The sequence below is a fragment of the Corvus hawaiiensis genome, chromosome 23 (assembly GCF_020740725.1).
Source record: "Corvus hawaiiensis isolate bCorHaw1 chromosome 23, bCorHaw1.pri.cur, whole genome shotgun sequence".
NCBI classification, from domain to species: domain Eukaryota; kingdom Metazoa; phylum Chordata; class Aves; order Passeriformes; family Corvidae; genus Corvus; species Corvus hawaiiensis.
In genome coordinates, this window is record NC_063235.1 from 4,796,772 (window position 1) to 4,820,764 (window position 23,993).

Genomic DNA, 23,993 nt, shown 5'->3' on the forward strand with positions numbered 1-23,993 from the left:
CTTTTGGGACTGTTTGGGGTTTTCCCTCTATTACTATCGGCCTGTTCTGCACCTCCAGAGAAACCTGTGGGGTGCGATTCTGAGAAGGGTCCAATGTGGGGAGCGCTGCCATGGCTCAGTCCCATTCCAGCTGCTCAGCCTCTGGCTGTGAGGAGCAATGGAGGTGTAGGGAAGACAGCAAGGAGGCTCCCTAAAATCACCCTCTTCCATTGTGTCAAAAGCCATTTTTACATCTGTTCCCATGAAAAGTTGCAGCTTCTTACCTGAGACAGGTCAGACTTACTTAAACCTGCTTCCTGACCATTTCATGGGTGTCCTGTCTCTTGTTTTGGTGTCATCTTACCCTGTTTGTGTTCTTTTATCCTATTGTTTTCCACATCTCTGTCACATACATCTGCTTCCTCCTGCAGCTCCAGCCCTTGGTCCTGCCTCACTGGGCAGTTGCTCCCACCTGAGTTGCCCATGGATTTACCAGCTGGACTGGCCAGATCTGTAAGTGCCATTCAGGACAGAGCAATATAGGGCAAGCACATGGATGTCATGAAGCATAATCTGTTTTTTGCTTTGTAATCCTTTTTCTAACCATTCCCACCATGTTTATTTCTGAGCTCTGGGAGTACGAGGTGCTGGTGCGGAGTCCTGCTCGTGGTGACGCCACGAACACAAGTAATTTGGAGCTTCATTGCCTGGAGATCAGTGGGGCTGTTTTATCTTCTGTTTTATCACTGATGCCATGAGGTCCTTCTGCAGCTCTTCACAGACAGGTTTAGATTTGACTATCCTGAGTAGTTCTGAAACATCAGCAAACTCATTCATCTCTACTGGCGCCAGCTGGCTCAGCACGAGGGCTGGCGACACCGGGCAGGAACACCAGCTCCTGTCACCCCCTGAGCTCTGCTTGTGGCATCACTCAACCCCCAGCCATGAAACTTGAGAATTCTTTCTTCAATCTATGCAATTTTATATGATTTCCATATAATTAATTTATATAATCTGGTTTAAGATACAACCACAGAGGTGAAGGATCCTTCTCACAAAGACGATGGAGGTGTTTTCTTCAAATAAAAAGAGGTTTATTAAGAGAATGAGAATGACATTGTGGTGTGGGTGTTGTACATCTATTGCAGCATTAAGAGAAACAACAGCAAGTACAAAATCCTGCAGAACTTCTAGAGTTTTCATCATCACAGCCTAGCTTGTCCATGCTACAGTTTGGTGGATCCAAAACTTCATTCCCATTTCTAATGGCAGAAAATCCAAAGATTTTCATCTTTCAAAAGAAAAAAACCCAACCCAAAACAAAGAAACAAACAAACAAAAAAAGGCAAAACAAAAAACCCAACTCAATTTGATATAAATAACTTGCACTGGACATTTTAAAACTTTCAGATTTTAATTACACATAAATAAATATATACAGATTTAGAACAGTTCAGTTTGGCCTGGTTCAAGTTCTGCTCCTTGTGCTTTATTTATTATTATTACTAATTTTAGAAACTTGTGTGCTGTTATCTGTAGGTTGTGGAGTTTTATGTAGTCCTGGGTTTAACTTCACCTGCCTTGTCCCCAGCCGGGAGGGCAGCAGTCCCTCGATCCTGCCCTGGGACCCAGCGGCTGTGGTTGTTCCTCCCTCGTGCTGTGGCTTGGGGCTCCTCAGCCCACGGGAAAATCCACAGTGAGTCTCAGTTTGAAGCTGTAAACAAAGCCTGGACCTGCTTTAAATCCACAGCAGTTCTGCCAGCAATTTTCCTTGACCTGGCATCAGGACTGGGCTGTGGGTGGGAAAAGGGGAAGGTTTCCTGTGTGTTTGCCTCAAAACCAGCAGATAAATCCAGGTAGAGCCAGCGCTCCATCCCCCTGCCCTTGGCTGCTCCTGCTCTGCGTCTTGCACTGATGAGGCTTTTGCTCTTTCCTCTCAGTTTTTCAGTTGGAACAAATTCCTGGAGCATGTCAGGATTTCACGATGGGTTTTTAAAAAAGCAAAATAAAATCAAATTGCACATGACTTGGCTTCCTGCATCCACGTTACAAAAAAACAAAAGGCAAAACCCCAAAGCCATCAGCCTGGCTTCTCTCAGTCTCACTACGTTCATTAGCACTGTTTTCTTCTTAAATTGTTTAAATCTTCTTTTTTTCTATCTTTTCTTTGTTTGCTTTATGAGTTGCCTCACACGTTCAAACTCAGCAGTTCAAAAAACAGTGCACTGGGTCATCTCTCCCCCTGGAGCCATCGCTGGTGCCCGGGGGAAGCTCCCACCAGGGGAGGCAGCGCTGTTATTTCCGATGCTTCACCTCTTTGTCTGACGCTTTGGAGTCGCCGGTCGTGTGCCCATTCCCTGTGCTGTTCATGAATATTTTATCCAGCCCTTTGAGGGACTCCACCAGGTAGTTCTGGAAGGCGGTGAGGGCGGCGCAGATGGCCGGGCCCCCGAAGCCATGGGTTATCAGGCTGAAATGAGTCAAACAGCTCTGGACTCCGGGCTCAAGGATGAGAGAGGGGCGGCTGTTCCCCAGCGGAGAGCGGTCCTGGGCTATCAGGTCTGCAAATTCCTTGCAAATTTGCCTGAAAGAGAGCGGTTTGGTCACTAACAATGCACATGGAGAGCTGCAGGGCACAGAGTCATAGAATCATAGAACAGTTTGGGTTGGAAGGGACCTAAAAGATCATCCAGTTCCAACCCCTCTGGTGTGGACAGCTTCCTAGATCAAGTTTCTCAGAGCTTCATCCAACCTGGCATTAAATACTTTTAGGGATGGGGCATCCACAACTTCTCTGGGTGCGTTTGGTGGTTCTTTTTCCTGCTCCCTGCCCTAACAGCCACCTCCCCACTGGGAGTTTTTGGCTTCTGCCTGAGGAAAGCCCCTGGGTGCTGAACTGGAGCCACTGCTGCTGCTCCTGCTTTGAAGGGGCACATGAGGCAGTACCACAATGCTCCCCGGGGCTGGGTTGCCCTCTCCCATGCAGGAGCGAACCCTTCAATCCATGCAGGCCATTCCCCTTGCTGGACATCTTCCTGTAGCCCATCCCTTCCCCATGGAAGAGTAAACTTTAGGGATTAACACTGCCCTCCCAGGCTGGTGATACCAAACATGCTAGTGGCTCGTTGCCCTCTGTACTCACTTGGTAGCCAGAAGCATGTTTTTCCTGGTGTGGAGCTCCGTGGGGTCGGAGTGCTGCCGGCACAGGTACTCTGCCGCCGCCTTGGCTGGGAACTCCGTTTCACAGACGTACCCAAAGTCCCGAGCCAGGTGAATGGCTTCACCTGCGAGCAGGACAGAGGAACATCAGCACTGTGCCAACACCAGTGTGAAAGGGAACTGGGAGCTGGGAACTGGGGACTTCTGTAGCAGCTTCAGCCATCTCACTGTTGGGGCTCGGTTCTGGTAGGACTGGGGCCCTTCCCTGTCTCAGTGGCCACCCAAGAGCTCTCCCCACCTTCATCTCTTGCTGCAGAAACACCACTGAGTTTCTTATTCTCATCCGTAAGGCAATTAGTCTGTGTGGGCCAAATGAGCCAGTGCCAGCTCTAAAGAGCAGATGGGTCCTGCCTTTACTGCCTTTTACAAGAGCATGAAGACAGTGCTGGCCTTGGAGCAGGGTTAGGTGTGACTCAGACACCTGCTCCAAAAGGAAGAATAGCAGAGGCATTTCTTACTTGGGAACATTCCCTGCTGCACCTTTCCCTACTTCTTCCCAAATTTCCTGCTTGGCCTCTCCAAATTGAGAAGAGATTGAAAGGGAGACTGGAGGGTCAAAGAGTGACCTCAGCCCCGTGACCAGGGCAGGAGGAAGGGGCAGGAGGAAGGAAGGGGGTTACATCCCCCACAGCTCCCGGGGGCCCTCGGGCTGGACGTGCAGGCTGCGTATCCATCACCCTGTGGAAATACCCACCCATTGATGGAATTGATCCATCTCCAGGCATCCCCATGGAAATAATCAGAGCTGATGGCAATTGATCATGCCCAACACCCGAAATCCCGGTCGGGCAGGCAAAGCTAATTTGCCTTGCCCCCCTGCTGCTCACATGTATTAGACCATCCATCCTAATAGCATTAACCCAGATCCCATCCCAGCCTGCCTGGCTCCCAGAGCTCGGTCTGTGGAGCCCTGTTACAAGGAAGTGTCTCTGCTTCCCACATAACAACAATAGTTTCCACTTCATCTCCTCCTCCAAAGAAAGAGCAAATAAGGTAAACCTAAAGAATCAGAACTGCAGATGCTTGTGTGTTAAAAAAACAGTCAGAAAGGAGCAACTGCTGGAAAACTCTTACCAGGATAATAAAAAAGAGCTGAGTGACCTCATGGTCAGAGCCAGGGCTGGAGCCAGGATTGTTTCTTCCATGAGTGTGTGAGTGGCTGTACATTTAATGTTTTTTTAAAGGCAATTTGGATGCTGGATTAGAGAGGTGTCAGGGGGACAGGGCACTCTGGCTTTGGTGTTAAAGCCACATTGAGCCACATCCTGAGGAGGAGGAAAGGCTGCAGGAGAGTGCACAGAGGGCTGTGGTGGGCAGGGAGGCAGCAAGAGCCTGTCTGAGGGCACACCTCCTTCCAAGAGCTTAGGGATGTTTCTGGAGTGGAAATACAGCCCTGCTGCTCCCCTGGGTCCAGGCTGGAGCTGCTCGCATGGAGCAGCTGCCCAAGAGAGGGTAAGTGCTTGGTGTATGATTCCCAAGGGAGCTGTTTCTACCTGATGCTCCCTGGGTTCTCCAGGAACATCCTCCCCATCTGTATGAGTGGCTGTGGGTCAGTGTAAAAAAAAATATTCCATTAGCACTCAAAACCCTATCCATTGTGTCTTTTAAATAATTAGACATCAGGAAGGCAGAGGGGAGAAAACAAATTAAGCCAAGACAGCAAATGTTCAGGAAAGAGTGTGATTGGGGCAGAGAGGCACAAGCCAGTTTGTGTGTGCTGGGTGATGGCACCTTCCTCTGGGTGGGATGGAACCTTCCCCTGGTTCCATCACACTTACACGCAGGAGGAAATTATATTCATCAAACACACATGGCACCACTCCTATTTACTATGAGCTGGGAAGCAGGAACCAAAACATCAGCAGCCACTTGAAATCAAACTGTACATTTCTTCCTTCCTTTCTTTCCTTCATTCTTTTCTTTCTTTTCTTTTCATGGAAATCAGCCTTTCATTCAGCGGGAACCAACTGCCCTCGGTAACAACCTCCGCCTAATGAAGCGGGTCATTTAATTTGCTGGTGACAATGGAGATGATTTTCTATTCAGGATCTGAAGGCAGCTGCCTGCACCGAGACGGGCACGGACACAATGGATTCCTGAGCTCAGAGGGAGGCAGAGCTGTCATTCCATTTGTTTGCATCCCCATGTGCTTTTCTCCGAGGAAGCGGAGGCAACATCATCATTTCCATGGTGGAGAGAAGTAGGAGAGGAGGAAGTAACCGAGTTAGGCAGGGACAACTCACAAGTCTGGGCAGGGCTCTGCCTGCCAGGGCAGCACATTTTCCATAGCTCTGAGGGTGGCTGCTACAAACCTGAGCAAAACCTCGGAGCAGTTTGACATCTCCTTGGTGTCTCACTCATTTCCTGGAGGAGGGAAGGACTTGGATATGGGGCGTTTCCTTCTTACAGGCGACAAGACAAGACGTGGACCTGAGCTTGGGATGCTGCCCAAGGGAGGCATGGTCGAAAGCACCCGAGCTGTGCCCTAGGTGGGCACATGGGGCTGCAGAGCAGCTGTGAAATTCTTGGCAGCTTTATTCAAGCTTTTTTTGTGTTTGGTCTCTGTGACCCAACTATTAGAACCAGCTCATAGAAATGAGGGATACCCTGAGCTCCAGCCAGCAGGATGCTCACAGCTCCACTCAGCATCCATGGGGGAAGCCTTTTCCGTGGGCTGCATCTGATCCAACCGAAATGGCTGAGTTTTGGAAAACAGACATAGAATCATAGAGTTCTAGAATGGTTTGGGTTGAAAGAGACCTTAAAGATCATGCAGTTCCAACTTCCTAACACAGACAGGGCCATCATGCTTGGACATTTTCTTGGACTTTGGCTGTCTTGGTTTCATTTGTGTTCTGCCCACTGCCTTCCCAAGGGTATGTTCATTTAAAAGGACACATTCTTGAATCAGCGTGGAGACCTACACAGGGACATTCCCATGCTCATTCAGTGGTGACCACTTCATACTTTAAGAGTTCTGGTTTGTGGAAAGCTGGAAATGAAAGGGATGGAAGTTTTGGCACTCCACTCTCCACAGAAGCAGGGAGAGACTCTTACCTTCCACAAGGGATGTCAGCAGGGTGACATTGGCAGCTTTGCGCCTTCCTGCAGGTAGATTTAGTCCAATTTTCTCTAACCTTTCCCTTAAACACCGACCCCCATTTTTTGATTTGGCTCTGAAAAGAGAAAATGAAGAGGGAAAACAAATTTCCATGTAATTCATGTTAAAAAAACCACAGTCCTAGTTTAAGCTTTGAGGTTTGAAAGGAAAGAAGAAAAAGCAATAAAAATACTGTTCCTTAATGTAGCACACACCAGAATTTCTCATCTCTTTTTATCAGAGAGGTAAGAGCTGGTGCTGAACATAGATCTTGGGGCTCTTGGGGCAGCTTACCTGCGGAGGACCCCACCGAGGAGAGAGGCGTTGAGACACTCGGGGGGCGAGAGCCTCCTCTGCACCTCCCCGACCGTCACCTTGTACTTGGAGGTGGAGCTGAGAAGAGAGAGGCGGCCGGGCACGGAGCAGAAAACCTCGTTTGGATTCGTGACCCCTCCGATCAGACCATCTTTGTTCATGGAGAGAGTGGAGATGGTGGTGCCGTTGGCCTTCGAGGGAATGGGCACTGGAGACAAGGGAGAGGGAGAAAAGAGGAGACTGTGGCTGAGAGACCCAGACTCTCCAGGCAGCTCTCCAGCTCCCCCCAGACAGCAGCACAGGATGTCTCATTAGTTCCTTATTTTCCTCAATGAGAGAAGCAACGTGGGGTGATGAAACTAAACTAAATAAAGGTTAAAGGAAAGGAAGAAGCCTGGGCGCTGCCCTCACCTGGGTGCGTTCCCACACCTCCCAGCCCAGCTGTAATTAAAGCCGAGGTTTGGGCTGGTCTTCTGGAAGGCTGAGGATTGTCCGCAGCGTCGCTGGCTGGACCTGTGACCAGCTGCCCTCCCTGTCCCTCTGGGTGCTCCATGGAGGTGGGTGGCCAGGCAAAACGTGGCTGGTCCCGCTGGCCAGGATGCCGATCCCCTCCCGGGATTGCAGCTGCAGCCCGGCCCTGTGCCAGCACACACTGCGTCCCACCAGGCAGGACCAACCACCTGAGCCTCCATTCCCTGCCCCAAACCTGGGAGCTGCTGGGCTGGCCAAGAGCTGTGCTTCCACTATGTGCCCACAGGAACCGGGGGAAAGAGTTTCTTTGCCTTCAGCTCTGGGATTAGCCCCACAACAAGCCGCAGCCCTAAACTTTCATCATCCCTGGCTTAAAGGAAGCTTGAGAAGATCAAACCCAATTAATCCAGCACAAACTTCCCTTTGCTTAATGGGCAAAAGTCAATTAACACAAGGTTAGGCAGGCACTGATGACTGCAGCGTCACATTGGGCCTACAGCATCACACCAGGGCAAAGGGGCTCTGTTTTCCCATTTGTCATTCCATAAGAAACATTCTTAGACGCAATAAAGGTTTATAAGTTAAAACTGTGGCTGAGATTTGTGCCAAATCTCTTTGGCTTTTATGCTCTGAAATTAATAACCAATTTAACTCAGTGGAAAAAAAGCAGGTTTTGAAAGAATCCAAAGATCATTTCAGCCCTGGCATTCTTTGTGGTTCCAGGATTGACTGTTCCACAGTCAGATGGTTCCTGCAAGTAACACAGCAGCAAATGCCATGGTTTATGAAGGAAATACACATGCCCAAAATGAAACAGAAGCCCCAGGATTAATCAGGGAGGGTACATGGACTGGACCTACGAGGGGGTGCTTACAATCGGCATATTGTAAATCCAGCTCAACGACTCGCTAGCATGGCAATAAAAATCAGCACATGCTACATAAAAATGACTCATGTTTTAAGACTAAGGGATGAATGGAAAGGAGCTGAGGGACGTGGAGTTTCTTCCCAGCACAAAACTTGCACAAAGTCAGGGAGCAAAGGGCAGGATGCACCAGTGCCCTGCTGGAGCCGGCAGCTGCAGTCGGTGCTTGCCATGACTGAGGTTGGTCCAGGGCAGAAAAAACACAGGAACATCCCCATGAGATGTAGGAAACCAGAACTATTTCCAGGAAGGAGCAACTTCAAAGCTTTCTTCCACCGTCCCAGAACAGGTTAGGTTAGTCTCTAGGGGATCCCTTAGAATCAAAAGTCAGAGCGTGGTTTGCAAATACCCGTGCAGCGCTGCTGAGGCGTGCAGCCCTGCAGGGTCCCAGCGACGGGGTTCTGCTGCAGAAAGGCCAGCCCCAAACCAGACCCCCCTGGGGAGCAGGTGTTGCTTGTAGTATCGTGTGAAGAGCTGTGCGTAACTGATACACTCTGTAACCTGGATTATATTTGGATACATCTGTGCATGCCTGCGATCATGCCGTGGCTGCGTTCAAGCCGCATGCGTGGCCGGGGACCTGCGCACAGCCGGGGGACAGCAGAGCCATGCAGGGAGAGGGATCGTGCCTCACCACACATCCATGGGACACAGCATCTGGGGAGGAGGCAAACCCAGCTGGCACCAGTGTGACTTAACACCGGAGCCTATGGAAAACTGGGCTGGAGAAGGGTTGGATACAGCTCTGTATTTGCCAGTTGTCCCACAGGCAGTGACAGGGAGGCAGGGATGATGTTGGTGTGCAGCATGGAGACACAACACTTGGGAAACACGTACTGGAGGTTTTAGGAATGATACTACTGTCAGAAACAAAGCCCTGGAAAGCTGTGCCCCGGAGCTGACTGCTGTGAAGGCTAAAGCCCGGCACAGCTGGGTCAGCCCAGCTCTGTGCCACAAGCAAACCAGGCAGGCACCGGCACCGAGCGTGGATATTGGCCTCGCTCTTCTGCCTCAAGGCCTCAGCCAAGGCCACAGCCCCGCCACTTTGGGCACGTGCAGGTGTAGGACAGGGTGCCTGTGTCACACAGAGCTTGTGCCCTCACGGGACACACGGGGTGCGAGGGAGGGATGGAGTGGGCGGCAGCGCTGGGAACTAAGCCCGGAGTCCTGTAGCAGTGCTTCATCCATTAGACAGCATTGCCTCAATACAACAAGAATAAACAAAGCCACATTTGCCATTAATCATGAATTAGTGTTATTGAGCCTCACCTGCTGCTGTTTGCCTGGTCTGATCTGCAGCTTGTTTGCCCATAAACATGCTGCAGGAGGGAGACAAGCTACCATTAAAGCCTGACAGCTTTGTTTCCTTGGCTTTTGGGGAACCAAAATTGTCTCTTGTCATCTGAGTAAACCAAAAGTCCCCCTCGATCTTCAGTTGCTGCTTTCCTGTTCCCGCAAGCAGCAGGTGATCGGAGCACCTGAGCCAGCCTGCAGACAAGAAGGAAGCATGAGAGCGGTGCGGGTGCCCAGCACGCGGCCGACAGCCCAACGCCCCAGCGCCGACCCCCTGCGCCCTTCCGAGCCCAGCCGGGAAGTGCTCGGTGCCGCTCCCACAGCCTTGTGCCGAGGGCTCATCCCGGCTATGGCGCAGAGAAACGACCCTCTGGAGCAGAAACGGGGTCTGCACGTCGAGGTTTGAGGCACTGAACAGCCCCAGCGTGAGTGGGGGCCTGCAGTGTCACTGTGCCCGAGTGAAGGAGCAGCCGGGCACAGCAAGGACCTGAGATGCATGTGGTGCTTTGCAGCTGGGGATGGAAATGTCACCTCACGTCACTGCACTCGTCAGCCCTTCTGAGGTCCTCCAGGATCAGCCATAGGAGACACCCGTTTGTGGCATGGGAGTAGGACATCACCTTTCCCACAGTGACCCGGCTCTCCCTCTGCGCGTCCCCCTGGCAGGGGCTTGGGCAGGCTCAGGTCCCACTCCTGACCACAGAGGATGGGCTTGTCAGCAGAAACACATCCCAGAGATGCTCGTGCACACAATGACAGAACAACACGCTACAAAAGCTGATGAGGGAAGGGCTGGATGCTGGTGCCCAACCAAGTGCCCCTCCAGCCCAGCCTGATGAGTGGGACAGGGTACCCCTGGGTCACCCCAGCCCACCCCAGGAAGCTATAAATGGCAGGGCACAAGTGGGAGTTTGGGTTGATTCAGCCAAAGAAAGGGGAAGAAGGAGACCTCAGACCTTTAGCAACTGCTCAGAGCACTTCTGGAGAGTGCAAGGTCCTCTTCTCTTTGTTATCTGTTCTTATTATTTATCAATTATTATTTATTGAGTCTTGGTTGCTTCACTATGCCCCCCTAAAGTTTTTTTGCTCTTTTCTTAAACTGCCTGGCATTTCTGAGAGGGTTTTTCCTCTGGAAGTGTTGTTTATTCAGATTAATCCTGCTACTTCTAAATCAGAAAATCCAGGTGAGCTTGGCTGCAGATTTCACTTAAACCCCTGTGAAGCATTTTGACCTGCCCTGGGGATGCCGCAGGTGGGCTGGTCACAGGCAAGCAGTGGCAATGTCAGAGGGCTCAGATCTGAAAGGGAAAACAGATTTTGGAATAAGGTTATGCTGGCAGACCTCAAAGGGCTTCACGCATTGCTGACCCTCAGTCCGGTGCTGGTACAGAACCAGCCGCCATTAACTCACTCCTGACTCAAGCCAACTCCTCAGTGCAGCTGGGGAAAATTGAGGCACAGAGCAAGTTAAATGATTTACCAAAGCTCAGGTACGTGGGCATGATCTGTGTGTGTGCAATTCCAGTCTGTGGGAATGCCTTTCTGAGCAATCCAGCCTTCAGCTATTGCCCAAGTGTTGGGAAGTGCTGTGCTGCCGGCTGATTACGTACAGCCTCTGTTTTTACAGCTCTGGATTTTCTGTAGGAAACTGTGAAATTGAGCTGTTTGTCACCACATCGTCTTGGCTCGTGGTGCTGTGGTAGAATGGCAGCGTGGCAGTAACAGGCATACGGCAGCATCTTGCTGAGTGTGGGAAGGGAAATGATCCTCATTTCTTCTGTACACCTCACAGGAAGTGTTTCCATCAGACTCAGCCTCTCACTGCTGCCTTGAACCTCACCTCAAGGGCAGTTTGACTGCCACTTGCAATCCATCATATTCCAGGTGTGTGTGAGCAGCAGTGGAGAGATCCAAATTCCCATGCGAGTCATTTGCCCCTGTGCTTGCAGCAGGTACATTTGGCTTCATCTTTGCTGTGAACCACGAGGTTTGTGATCTCCCATCTGCGGTGCCTTTTTCTGTTGAGTCAGCTCTGGTTTGTCTTTTAAACGTACCCTGGTGTAACTGTCAGATGATGGAACTCACACAACTCCATTTTCTGTGGCTCAAAAAATCCTGATGCAGAGAGAGAGTGATTTCAAACAAGTCCTGGTGGCCAAAAACACCAAAGGCTTCATGCCTTGACTTCCCTGAGCTGGAGAACACCCTGCCTGCCTGGGGTTATCTCCTTGTGTCTGGTATAGCCAGCATGGAATTGTGTTATGACACAGGACAAGTCACTATCCCGGTTTGGGCTTGACTGTCTCCAGCAACAAATTGCAGATAATAATATAATAATGTCTACCTGGGAGGGATGCTGTGATAGCCAATTAAACATTGCCAAGAAATCTCTGGTGAGAGATTTCTCCAGGTGAGAAGTCCTTGGGTGTTGAATGTACCCAGGAGGAGCTGGTCCAGTGCCTGAGCACAGGATGTGATGATGCCCCTTGAAGCAGACAGGCAATGGAAAGGCAATTCCCATGAACAGCAGGAGGTCCCGATACCTCCAGCGATGCTGCAGGTGGGATGGGATTGTCACAGCCTTGTCTCCCTGAGGGTTTTTCAGGAGACAGCTGGGAGAAAGATAAAAACACGGCTGAATGGATTGCTCGGCTGTGAATCCTGTGAATGGAGTGAGGAGGCTCAGGCCTTCTAAGTGTCCCAAAAGCAAGCACAAAGTTTCTGCCACTTCTGTTCTGCCTTGCAGAGGTGCATCCCTTGCCTTTAAAGTTCGAGGTAAAAAGAAGGAGCAAAACAAACCCATTCTTCAAAGGCTTTTACCTAGAAAACCTTGGAGAATTTCCTGCTTTTCCCCAGCGAAATCCAGCACGAACCGATCCGCAGCCCTGCGCCTCTGCTTCCTCATCCTCACTCTCCCGCACGGTCCGGGTTGAGGATGTTCCACCCTAAGGGGAAGTGCTCCTGCACTCCTTCTCCTTCCTCATCTTTGTTCGCCAAAACTGTGGCTGAAATTACCATTGTGATTCCTGGAAATGGATACTTTGATATGTAAATATTCGGCGAAAAAGGTGCATCTGCAGCCCGGCTCAGTCTTCGGTGCGGGGATTGCCGGGAGCTGCGGGAGCCGGTGCCCGTGCTCGGGGGCTGGCAGCAAACCATCGACTTTTGGGTCTAAGGGAAAAGAAACTTTGCCTACAAAAAGAGAAAAATACGAAATACCGACTCATTTCCATAGGAGAAATGTGCTGCCTGCTTGCAAAATGATTTGTAAGCAGGAAAATTTGTGGTACTTGGGAATTGAGTTCGTTATCGTGGTGTTATTTGTTCTGTTCCATTTCCAGCTGGAGCTCGGGCTGCTGTGAGGGGAAAAACAAGTCCAGAGGGAACATGCAAATCGCTGCCCGTCTTACAAGTCTGTTTTCTTCTCTCCCCAGATACATCACAGGTAAATTCTCTTCCTCGGTAAGGCGGAATCCCTGGATATCGGAGCTTTTATTGCGACATCCCTTTAAAAGTGGGAGTGTGCTACTGTTGAGGTTGCATTTTAAAGAGGTACCAGTGAATCGCCTTAGGAGACAACCTGGGACAAAGCAATCACTCATCTTCAGGCACAACAGCGCTGTCTCCAGCCCCCCGCAAAGCCTCTCAGCCCTCGTCCCTCTCCAGGGCCGTGCCCCGGTCAGCTCTGCTGCCTCGGGCATCGCTGCGGGGCGGAGACCTGAGCCGTGCTGCCCGGCAAGGGGACACCTGCACCCTCCAAACCCGCTGCAGGTGCCCAGGTTCTGCTTCCGTGGCTGTGCAGGTGCAGCGCTGACAGCCCCAAACCCGCCGGGTTGTTCCCTAGACGGGGGTCCTGCTGCTCTGCCCCGCTCCGGGCCGGCAGCGGTGGGAAGCAAGGGCGGATGGATGGTTGTGTGCAGCCCCTGATGAAAGTGCTGCAGAGAGGTGAGGGATTGCTGTTGTCTTCCAGGAAGAGCTGTCAGTGAGCTCATCTAACCTTAGTTTGAATGTCTGTGATGTAAATTATAAGATGGAGATACATATATAAAAATATCTGGATGTGGGTGTGAGCCAGGGCCAGCTGCTCCCGCCATGCCTTTAAAAGCCCTTTTTCAGGGCGGAGGTGCTGCAGAGTTCAGCTGCTCCAATTTCCTGGTGTTTCAGCAGAGAGGTATTTATTGATGGTCCAGAGAAGGAGGTCAGAGCCATCAGCTGTATTTCAAACGCGCACTCTGTAATTATCCCCTCTTCCCAGAGGGGATTATACAGGTATTCTCTTTATCTCGAATGCACAACCTGAACCAAGTCCCCGTGTCAAAGAGCCTCTCTAGGAACCACCACCATCGGCCTTTTCAAATGGAAGGATGGAAAGAATCCTGGTTTTATATGCGGGTTTTTGAGATTGCTGAGTCCTGATAGGGAAATGAATCTCGGACCCTCAGAGGAGAGCAGGGATACAACTTCAAACTATTCCCATGAGAAAGCTAATCAGGAGAGGTCCCATGCCTATGCAAAGCTCCCATATTTAACATTTGTTTCCCATGCAAATCCATTCATCAGGTTGGGAAAGAAATATGAAGTTCTCATGTGATATTAATTCCATTTTTCATTCTATGCCTCTGTTTGACCCAGTGAAGTCCCAACCATGGATCACTGCAGGTGTCTCCTAGGGAGCTTTGGGATGGCTCGATGGGACAGGAAGGTTCAGGCTCCCCCGAATCAGTGGGTACAATGGCTTGGTTATGGATGGTCCCTGCTGAGTACATTGTGCTTTGATAGGAATGGCCAGCTGATATAATATTAGAACTTACTCAGCCCCCTGTGCTCCTGCAGGACTTGGGAAGGGGATTAGTAAGTGCTTGATGCAATTGATAATTTCAGCTAATGCATTTTCCTGCTTTACCATTTAGGAATGACTCGTCCTCAAATATGCTGCTGTTCAGAAAAGTTTGTCAGTTTTTTGGAAAGTGCTCACAATTAATTTGTGGTGAGTTCCCATATATTTCCTTTCCATGCTTCATTTCATGGAGTGGATTCTGCTGTCTGCAGAACCCTGATGTCACAGCCTGAGCAGTAACCGCAGAAACATCTCACTGGAAGGCACGAAATATCAGTGATTAAAATGTCCCCTTAAATCGTAAACCTCAGGTGTCTGAACCTTTGAAGGGAATGAATGAAAATTATTTGGGTTCTGCTTTTTGAGTGACAAAGTGTTTGGAGCTATTTCCTGTGCTGTTGGTTGGAAGCTGCCCTGATGCAGGGACTTCATTGGAGAAAGTCAGATTAGTCTATTAATTCATATTATTTCCCTCCCCCTGATTCTAAATTACTTTTTCTGAATCTGCAGCTATGCCCTTTCATATCTACATTAGAAAATTAACTATTTAAATTTCAGTTCAATTACTGAATAATTATTTAAAATTCAGTTCAAATTCTGCCCGTATAGAATTCATGTTTCACAACACAAACCGAGCAGGTTTAGAAACGGGAGGCTGGAGGGCCCGAGGATTTAAGCCAGAGGAATTGGGAACCCACATTATTCCTGCTGACACCAAGGGAAGTTTCCCATCTAATGTCACCCCTGCCTGTGCTGCAGCGAGTGCTCCCGGCCTCGCACACTGCATCGCTCTGCCTGTAGCATCAACCACCCCAAGTTTATTCTTTTAGAAGCACAAACACTTTGGTGCCCGGGCAAATGGGATCTTTATGTGTTTAAACAGTTTAATCCATTTTACAATAAATAAATTGAGAGGTTTTCCCTGTATTCCCTATAGATGCACCTGAATTTGTGTGGCTGGGATCCCCATAAGCTAAATGGGGAGAACAAAGCTGCTAAGTCGCGGTGAGCGGCGGCCGATCCTGTGGAAGCCACTGTGATGCTCCTGTCAATTTGTTAAATGTATTCAGGCTGTGGAAGGGCAAAAGACCCTTCAGCAAAGATTAGACATGAATAATAATAGAAAAAATTCTTCCCTTCATACCGAGCTCGCTGCCAGCCCGCTGAGCTGGAGGGGTTTCAGTCTGGGTCTGACCGCAGCGCCGTGAATCTCTCGGCTTAGCGGCTCCTCTGGAGCTGCCGGCTTGTCCCGGGATTGCTCTGGGGACAGGCACTGCTCACCCACTCTCACAGCATAGAGGCTTTTCCTTTCCCTTGCTCAGATGCCCTGGGTTGCTGACACCAGTGTATTGGTGGGACAAACTCTCTGAAGATGATTTTTCAATGGCTGCCCCTTCTTTTGCTAACTGGGATCTTGTGCTTGAAACCTCCCTGAGCACCCTCAGTCAGATCCTCTGCTCGCACCTCTCCAGCCCTGGGATGGTGGCTCTGCTTTCTCCCATGCATGTGGCCACTTTGGGGCTCCCAGGGAGCCCTGGGGACACCACTTGCTCCCTGGGACCTGTCTGACCAGTCCAGAGGGAACAGAGCCTGACCCGATCCCTCTCTCCCTGGCGCCTAGGCACTCTGGTGACTGATGCCAGATAAATGCCTGAGATAGAGGGTGGGGAGACTCAGCCCGGCTGGAATCCCAAGCACGCATGGCAGATGCTGTGATGGATTTTTAAGCCACGAAGGTGAACCTGCTCCCAGCTCCCCTTGTCCTGCTCCAAGCCCCAAGCTCCTGCCATGCTGTGTTTTGGGGTTGTTTAATTGCATTGGGTACCTTGGGCTCGTTTCTAGCAATTCCCTCTCACTCCCAGGTGCTTCTCTGCCCTTTCCCACCAAACCACACCACTTCTCACCAAAGGGAAGGCAATACCTGGGCACAACGGAGCTGGGCTGGGGACAGGGCAGGGAGATGAGAGCTGAGCATGCAGCAGCTCCAAGCATCACATCCACATTTGCTAATTAGTTCCTCCATTAAGAATTAAAATAAACAAACAAATGGAAGGACAGCAAGAGTGAGTAATTCCCTGGATCACACAGGAAAGGGTGGGATGGTTTAGTGGTTAGAGTGCTAGTCTAGGACTTCAGAGAACCTCATTTAGGCTCTTCAAATAATTAAGAGAGATTGCAAACATTATTTTTCTGAGATCATGTATCTTGGAATATTATTAAACTGGGAGGAATAGTCTGTGTTTGCCTCTGTTCTGCTGCAGGTTTGGTGTGGCCCTGGGCTGGAGGGACATCTGTGGGTCCCTATAGGTCTTGCCTGTGTCTATGCTGTCCTGTGGGACCCCAGTGAGGCAGGTACCCGTGCTGTCTCACGAATTAAGATCTTGGCACCTCTTCCTTTGCAGGGACAAACACCACAGGTGTCACCTGGTGAAGGCTGCCCCACTGCCAGTCCACCTGTGGATGACGTAGCCCCTGTGGGAGCCAGGGTGGTGATGTGACAGTGGCCACCAAACTGCAAAAATACCTCACAACACCCAAAATGGAGGGGAAGGTGCACCAGAGCCAGCCCAGAATGTCTGTGGTGCTCGCTTGGTGCTGTCCATGGAGAAGCCTCACCTGAGGTCCACCTCCCAGAGCAGAGGTGCTGTTGCTTTGGCTCAAGCCACATGCCAAAAAACAACCCAAGCTGGCTTTTCTGAACCTACCCTTTAAGAGTTGCTCTTTATTTCTAACAAAGAAAAAAATTCATTTAAAAACATCTAATTAAACAGTAAGTCATGACAATGTACATGAAACTTGGAGATAACACATGCCTGGGAGGCACTAGGGAGGTTGAGACAAAGCCCAGCGTCTTCACCAGTAGCCGCGTGTGTTATCTCACATGAACACACACCTGGGCTTATCCTGGTGCAATTATAGGACATTAAAAATATAATTTTAATGGAGGAATGGTGATCTGGATGCAGTTCAGAGTGAAAACTTTCTTTTAAGTTTCTCTGTTTGATTAGTAGGTGTTCCTGCCGCGCACCGTGTGCGCGCGAGGGGGAAGTGCCGGGATCAGGATGTGTGACTGTGTTTTGAGGAACGCTGCTCTCTCTCCCGGTGTGTGCGAGGGCTTGTCAAAACTTTAAAGCATTCGTGAGCAGCATTAAGGCAGCAAAACTTCCAATCAAGACCCGGCTTGTCCTGAGTGAGCCCCTTTTCCTACTCAGGCAAACTACCGCCGCAAATGAAGCTGCAGAGAGCTGGGAGGGCTCCCCGGCAAACCCAGCACCCTGCAGCTGACTGGCAGCCAAGTACCTCCACCCATGGCCCTGGACAGTCCTATAAAAGCTGTGTCTTCCCAGCCCCAGGTATTTTACAGGATGACCTCATTTATTACCTTGCTCGTCACAGGAAATGATGTTTATCTAATCTACCATTCTTTCAGGATTTTTTTTTTTCCTGCCGCATATGGCTTCTTACATTTCTTACAGGTCAATTCCTCCTTGCACCAAAACAAAGGAGAAATGGCACCGCTGCTGCCATGCCAGTGCCCCAGTCCCACCAGTCCCACCAGCTTGAGAAGCACACAGGGAGACTTGGCTTCAAAACCTGGAGCTTGCGTGCGGTGGCGAGTGGATCTAAGGATCTCGGTCTTAATCTCCCTCCTCTGCCGCATTCCTTAGTAGTGACAGCTACTTCTTGCAATACTCCTGACTGTGGGCTCTGAGGCACAGCTTTCCATCTGTCTGTCCAGTATCCAGCCAAACAGGTCCACATTCCTGAGCAGAAACGCTAGCACTGCCACTCGGAGTGGCTCAAAAGCCTCAGATGGAAATTGGAACAAGTCACAGACATGAGGGAGGGCGGCAGCAGCCAGATCCACAAACACGAGGGACAGTGGCAGCACCAGATCCACAAACACGAGGGACAGTGGCAAGAGCCACATCCACAAACACGAGGGACAGTGGCAGGACCAGGTCCCAGTGCCTCACCGCAGAGCCCGGGGATGTGCGCTGTGTGCGCCTGGGTGCCAGTGCGAGCCCATGCTGGTCACACCCTGCTCTGTCTCTACTCCAGGTTGTAAAATGCCACAGCCAAAACTTGTGCCCGCGAGCGGGTGCACCGGCCCCTATGGCTCACCCTGCTCCCGCTGCCACAGGGCCCCAGCTCACCCTGGCCCACCGCCGGCAGGACCCGGGGCTGCTCCTGCACCCCAGCGTGTCCCCAGGTGCCAGGGAAAGAGATTTGTATTTTTCTTTGTAATAAAAAGGCTCTCTCAGAAGCTTTCTGCTGATCCCAAAAGGATGTGAAAGCAATAAAACCCCTCCTTATTTTACAACCAAGCTGCAGGATTTTTTGCTACTGAGCACAACGACCTAATGCTTGATTTCATAACCAGAAGGTCGCACCCTGCACCAGGAGCTCGGGGCTTGCCGAGTCCCCAGTTTTATGTCTGGGGGGGGTCTCACAGCCCAACCTCGATAGCTGACCTGGGCTTCTAAACAGCAGGGCATCAGGAAAATGGAGCAGAAAATGCCTGAGCTGCTGTAGACTAAAGCAGCCAGAGCCCCAACCAAACTTTTTCGAGCTAATTTCAATGTTTCCCAGTCTAATATCTTCCTGGTCTTACATAAATGTTTGGAAGGAAAAGTAAAATTAATAATAATAATAGCAATAATAATAATAACAAAAACCCCAACCCCAAACAAAACAACAACAAAAGAAAGACACAGGAAACATTTTCTGAAATACTTTTGAAAAAAAAGGGATAACCAACAAACGGGAGTACAAGGTATTCATAAATGCTCTGCTGCCCTATCCAGGATTTTATCCATTTAATTCCCACACCAAATCTATCGCCCCATTTATCACAACAGCACGGGGGGAAAACCCATCCTCCGTTTTTCAGAGCTATCACATCTCTCCCTGCTCCAAGTGAAATCCCAGCTCATACACTGCACCCTGCAACCAAACTGGACCCCCTCACCGGGGGTCTCCCGGTACCCCCGCATCACCCGGCGCCTCCAGCCCTAGGGATCACCACGGGGATAACGAACCGGAGCCAGTCCCGAGGGCAAACGGTGGAAATGGATATTTGAGCGCCTGTTCCCAGCCGGGATCTGCCTCCCTGGGCTGCCCCCGCCGCCGGGACCCGGCGTCCCCGGCCGCGATGCGAGCACCGCGCAGCCACCGCCGGGACTGCAGGATGGGGGTCCCGGGGCGGTTCCCCGAACACTTTCTGGGGCGAATCCCCCCTTTTCCTCTCCACTTGCTAAATTCGGGGTTACCTGCAGCCAAAGGGCCGGTGCGCTGCAGGCTCGAGGAAACACTCCGCGGGGAGAGGGTGTCAGTGCACCGCGTCTCAGAGACCCCCACAAAATCCCTGGAATTACATTAACTGCTGGAACCATGGAAGTTTATTTAAGAAGGGAAGGAGGGAAAACACACACGCAGCCAGGGATGCTCCCACACAGCGCTCCGAGGCTCCGGGCAGCATCTTCCCCGCGCCGGGCAGCGCAGCCCCGCGCCCGCGGCGGGGCCCGTCCGTGCGGGGGGACATCGGCAATGACCCCCCTGCCGTGGGGATGGCCCCGAAATCCCGGGATACGGGAGGGGACAGGCTGCGGGGACAGCGCGGGGCTGCGGGCTCTTCCCTCCCGTTCCGAGCTCCTCCTGACCGGGGACTAAATGCGGCTCCAAGGACAGGAGTTGAGTTAAAAGGGAGATCTGGGGATTTGGGGTAGGTGATTAATATTTTGTTGAACCAGGACAACAGTATCTCGGCAACTAATTAGGCGAGAGATATCTGTTTTCACACGCACAGGTTTCTATCAGGTTTCTGTCCGACAGCCATTCCGTCAGGAATTCCAGGATTAATCGGTATTTGGGATCTCGGTGCGATTTAGGACAAAACGGTGCTTTTTAGGGTTTACTCTCCCTCCCTTCAGAGAGGGGGTCCTCGAGCCCTGCTGCCCAGCCGCCCCCTCGGGCACTTTCTGCTCGGGACCCGCCGGGAGCTGCCTCAGATCGTTTTAATTTAATTTTATTTTTCCTGGGGTGTCATTCGCCTGCGGGGGCCCGGGCTCGGCTCTGGCCCCGCTGAGGCTCCGAACACAGCTCAAAGCTGACAGAGACAGCGGAGTGACAACCACCACATTTTATATATTCTTAAAAATTAAATAAAGCCGAATGTAAAGGAATTTATTCCCCGGGCCGAGTGGAGGGCAGAGGCGTTTGATCCGGGATTCCCGGCTGCAGCTTCTATAATTCCTCAGATTTCTTTTGAGCTGAACTCGCCCGTTTGGGAGCTTCCAGGGGCAGGGAAAGGGGAGCGTGGCCATCGGCTTCGGTCCCCGTTCTCCCGAGCCCCGACAGCGGGGTGGGATGACGGAGCAGTGCCGGGACAGAGCCCCCGCTGCTGCCGCCGCTCCAAGAAACCCCCGGTGGCTCCGTCCCGCCGCTTCCAGTGTGGCTGCCCAATTCCCCCCACAAACACGCTCCTGGCTTTGGATTTATCGATTTCTCCAGCAATCTCGGAGCTTCGCGCTCCAAACACAGGAATAATAATAGAAAAAAGTCAAAATAATAAAAAAGAAGGCAAAAAAAGGTAAGGAAAAAATATATTAACATTAAAAAATTTTTTAAAAACCCAAACGAGAACGAGCGTGGGAAGAGCAAGTGTCCATGGGCACAGGGGCTGCGGTCGACCTCTTTGCACCGTTCCCACCTTCAGCCAGAGATATTTTAATTTTACTTTTCCTTTCTTTTTTTTTTTTCTTTTTTTTTTTTTTTTTCTTTTCAAGACTAGAGGACTAGAGAATGTTCAGGCAAAAACCAGACACTAAACAACGACAAATCCTCCCGATAGAAGACGAAGAATTCTAACTTATGGCGCGTTTGGAAAAAGGAGGGGGAAAACCTCAACGAATCACTGTAACTCCAACCGAACTTCCAGACAAACATTCCCACTGCGGGGTGTTTCTCGAGGGTTCCGGGGTGCTCCTGCCCGGCCCAAGCACCCCTCAGCTTCCTGCAACCATTCCTCACGCCCGAGTGTCTAATGAAACGCCTCTCCAGCATTCTGATTAAAGCTCAATTAACGCGGGTCATTAATGTCCCGCTGGCAGCCGCGTGTTCCTAGAACAGCCATTTCTAGGGAGCACCGGGAGCGCCGCTCCCCCCGTGAAACGCCCAGTGGCAGCTGGGGGACAACCACACGATCGGGAGATTTTTCGTGCAGTTACCGGGGATCGGCTACGGCCGGGACCAGCACCGGGACTGCGGGGCTGTGGCACCTACTGGCCCACGTTACCGATCCGCACCGGCGGCTGCGGTTCATTCACACCGGGGGTCGGAGGTTTAACGCGTCCTTCCCATCCACATATTTCTGTAAAAAATCGCGGGGAGAAGCCAAGAGCAGTGCTGGAAGATTCCATAGTAGGGATCGCTCCGAGCACCGCACCGAACGCTCCCGGGCCCCCCTTCTCGCTCTCCCAACGCCCCGGCAGAAGGTCTAGTACAGAAATATTTTAGGGAGTTGAGCTGTTCTACCCACCGGTTCACTGGGATGCGGGGGGGCAGTCAGCCCGGGGGCAGAACCGGGCGCGGGAGAGCCCGGGGGCCGTGCGGGACCGCTGCCCGCAGCCCCGTTCCCCGCGCCGGCGGGGAAGGCTGTTCCTCCCCTCCAGTCCCGGAGCGAAGCCCGGTTTCTGGAGCGGCAGAGGGGGGTCTCCGCAGAGCCGGGTTTTGCCGAGGAGGGGGACGAGCCGCCCGGGGGACCGCGGGACCCTCCCGGCTGCAAGGACGGGCAGCACCGGCCCCAAAGCTGCGCCACCTCTTCGTCTCTGTTAAAAGTGTCCTTCCCCTCGCTACCAGTCCCGCCGAACGGGCCCGATCCGCCGCGGCCCAGGGCGGTGTGAAGCTGTTCGCGGCCCGCGCTGCCTCCCCCGTCGCCGGGCGCGGGGCTCCGACCGGGGGCGGCGGGACCGGGAGCACCGGGAGCTGCCGCCGAGAGCCGCCGGGGCATCTCCGGGCTTTCCACGCAAACCGTACGCGGCCGCCGGCGGGGTGGGCCCCGGCGCTCCCCGACAGCAGAGTTCGCCAGTCCGGGGCCTTCGGTACCGGGAAGGAGCGGCGGCCGCGGTACCGCCCGAGGGAGAGCAGCAGGCCGGGGGGGGGGTGGGCGCGCTGGCCCGCCGGGACCCGCCGCTTTCGTTTAAGTCTCGCCGAGGACAGCAGCGAACCCTTCCCGACGGGCGGGGGGCGGCCCCGCGGGAGGGCGGACGCGGGGGGACCCGACGCTGGGGAGCCCCGAAGGCAGGAGTGGGGCCCGGTCCGGTGCCGCTTCCCGGCTGAGCCGCCGCGCTCTTACCTTTCTTGATCACGGACTGATCGAGCAGGTTCATCCCGCCGTCGTCCACGGCCTGAAAGCACCGAGGAAAGAGCCGTCAGCCGGCACCTGGCACCGGCTGCTCGCGGCGCGGAGACAGCGCTGCCGCGGCCCGATCCACCCGCTGCCCCCGGCCAGAAGGAATTCTGAGGGCACGAGAGAGCCCCAGTAACGGGAATCCCCTGCCCCGTGTTTCTGCCTGCCCGGGGGTACGGACACCGTGGGACCCGACTCTTCCCGGCCGGGAGTCCCCGGTCGCGCAGGCATCGGGATCTGTCCCCGTCGCCGCGCAACCAACCCACCCCGGGCACCCTCCCGGCGCTCCCGCCGTCCCCCCGTACCTGGATGTCTTCGAGGCCGTGGTGGCCGAGGCCGTGGAGGCCCAGCGGGCCGTCGGCGAGGCCGTGGCCGCCGTCGGGCAGCCCGTGGAGCAGGCGGGGCACGGCGGGGTACTCGCGGCGGGGGTCGAGCCCCAGGGCGCGGTGGGTCTGAGAGAGCAGCCCCGGCTCGTCCTGCCGGCCGCGCTGCGGGGGCCAGGCCGGCTGCTGGTGCTGGTGCAGAGGGCTGAGCGCCGCGTACGGGTCCGCCAGGTGCGGGTAAGCGGGCTCCTGGCCCTGCGGGTAGGGCAACGGCGGCTGCGGGTACGGAGGGGGGAAGTAGGGCGGCTGGAAGTCGGCGGCGGGCGTGTGGCAGAGCGGCGGCGCCGAGCCGTAGGGCGCCTGGTTGAGCGATGGCAGCTGCGGCAGGCGGGCCCCGGCCGGCGCCCCGGGCAGCCCCTCGGCGCGGTCCTGCGGCGGCGAAAACAGCGGCGGTGAGGCGGGCACGGACTCCCGGCCCTAGCCCCCTAGCCCCCGACCCCCCGTCCCGTCCCGTCCCGTCCCGTCCCGTCCCGCCCGTGCTCGTCCCGCACTCACCATGCCCGGGTAGCTGTGCACAAGCATCGGTGCGGGCCCGTGGCAAGCCCCGGGCGGGCCGGGCCCCGGGGGCGCCCCCGTCTCCGCCCCTCTATCCCGCCGGAGCGGCGTCTCCCATCGCCCGCCCGCTCCTCTGCGCCGGCCCCGACTCCATGCACGCCAGTTATAGCGGCGGGGGCGCGCCCGCCGCCCCGGGAGCGCGCGTCAGGGCGCGGGGACGGGGACGCGCCGCCCGCTCCCGCGGGGCCCCGACGGCTCCCGACAGCGGGCGCGGCGGGAGGCGGCCGGGGCGGGGGGCGAGGGGCGAGGGGTACCCGCAGCCCCCTGGGAGCGTGGCTGGTGCTACCCCCGCGCCGTCGGGCGGCCCCGCTCCCCTGTCGCACGGTACCGCACACCCTCCCCCCGGTGCCACCCGGGGTGCCCCCGCCCCGGGCTGCGCTGCCTGAGAGTCCTGTCGCGGATCGCCCCGGGCCGCACCGGGGAGCAAACCCCGAGGGTCGGGAGAGCCCAAGGGTGCGAGTGTGCTGCGGGGCCGCGGCGATGCTCTACGGTTTGACTTTATTAGC

General features: G+C 53.5%; 1 protein-coding gene across 2 annotated transcripts; it reads right to left on the reverse strand.

The window, feature by feature from the left end:
• Positions 1-1,052: 1,052 nt before the first annotated feature.
• Positions 1,053-23,564, reverse strand: TFAP2E (transcription factor AP-2 epsilon). Of its 2 annotated transcripts, XM_048327046.1 has the most exons (8): positions 23,428-23,564; positions 22,855-23,301; positions 22,496-22,547; positions 9,279-9,497; positions 6,593-6,821; positions 6,256-6,374; positions 3,122-3,263; positions 1,053-2,563 (listed from the first exon to the last, which is right to left on the reverse strand). In XM_048327046.1, the coding sequence occupies exons 1-8, from the start codon at positions 23,452-23,454 to the stop codon at positions 2,275-2,277; spliced, it is 1,524 nt and encodes a 507-aa protein (XP_048183003.1). In that variant the 5' UTR covers positions 23,455-23,564; the 3' UTR covers positions 1,053-2,274. The 2 variants fall into 2 exon arrangements, with proteins under 2 accessions (XP_048183003.1, XP_048183004.1); XM_048327047.1 differs by lacking the exon at positions 9,279-9,497.
• Positions 23,565-23,993: the final 429 nt, after the last annotated feature.

What these genes read in the sequence shown, in the direction of transcription:
- TFAP2E (XM_048327046.1), bottom strand. Translation starts at nt 23,454, where the DNA reads ATGCTTGTGCACAGCTACCCGGGCATG. An exon ending in TCAGTCCGTGATCAAGAAAG is followed by an intron (nt 9,498 to 22,495) that starts GTAAGAGCGCGG and finishes TCTTGTCTGCAG; the next exon opens with GCTGGCTCAGGTGCTCCGAT. An exon ending in GCTGACATCCCTTGTGGAAG is followed by an intron (nt 3,264 to 6,255) that starts GTAAGAGTCTCT and finishes TCCTGCTCGCAG; the next exon opens with GTGAAGCCATTCACCTGGCT.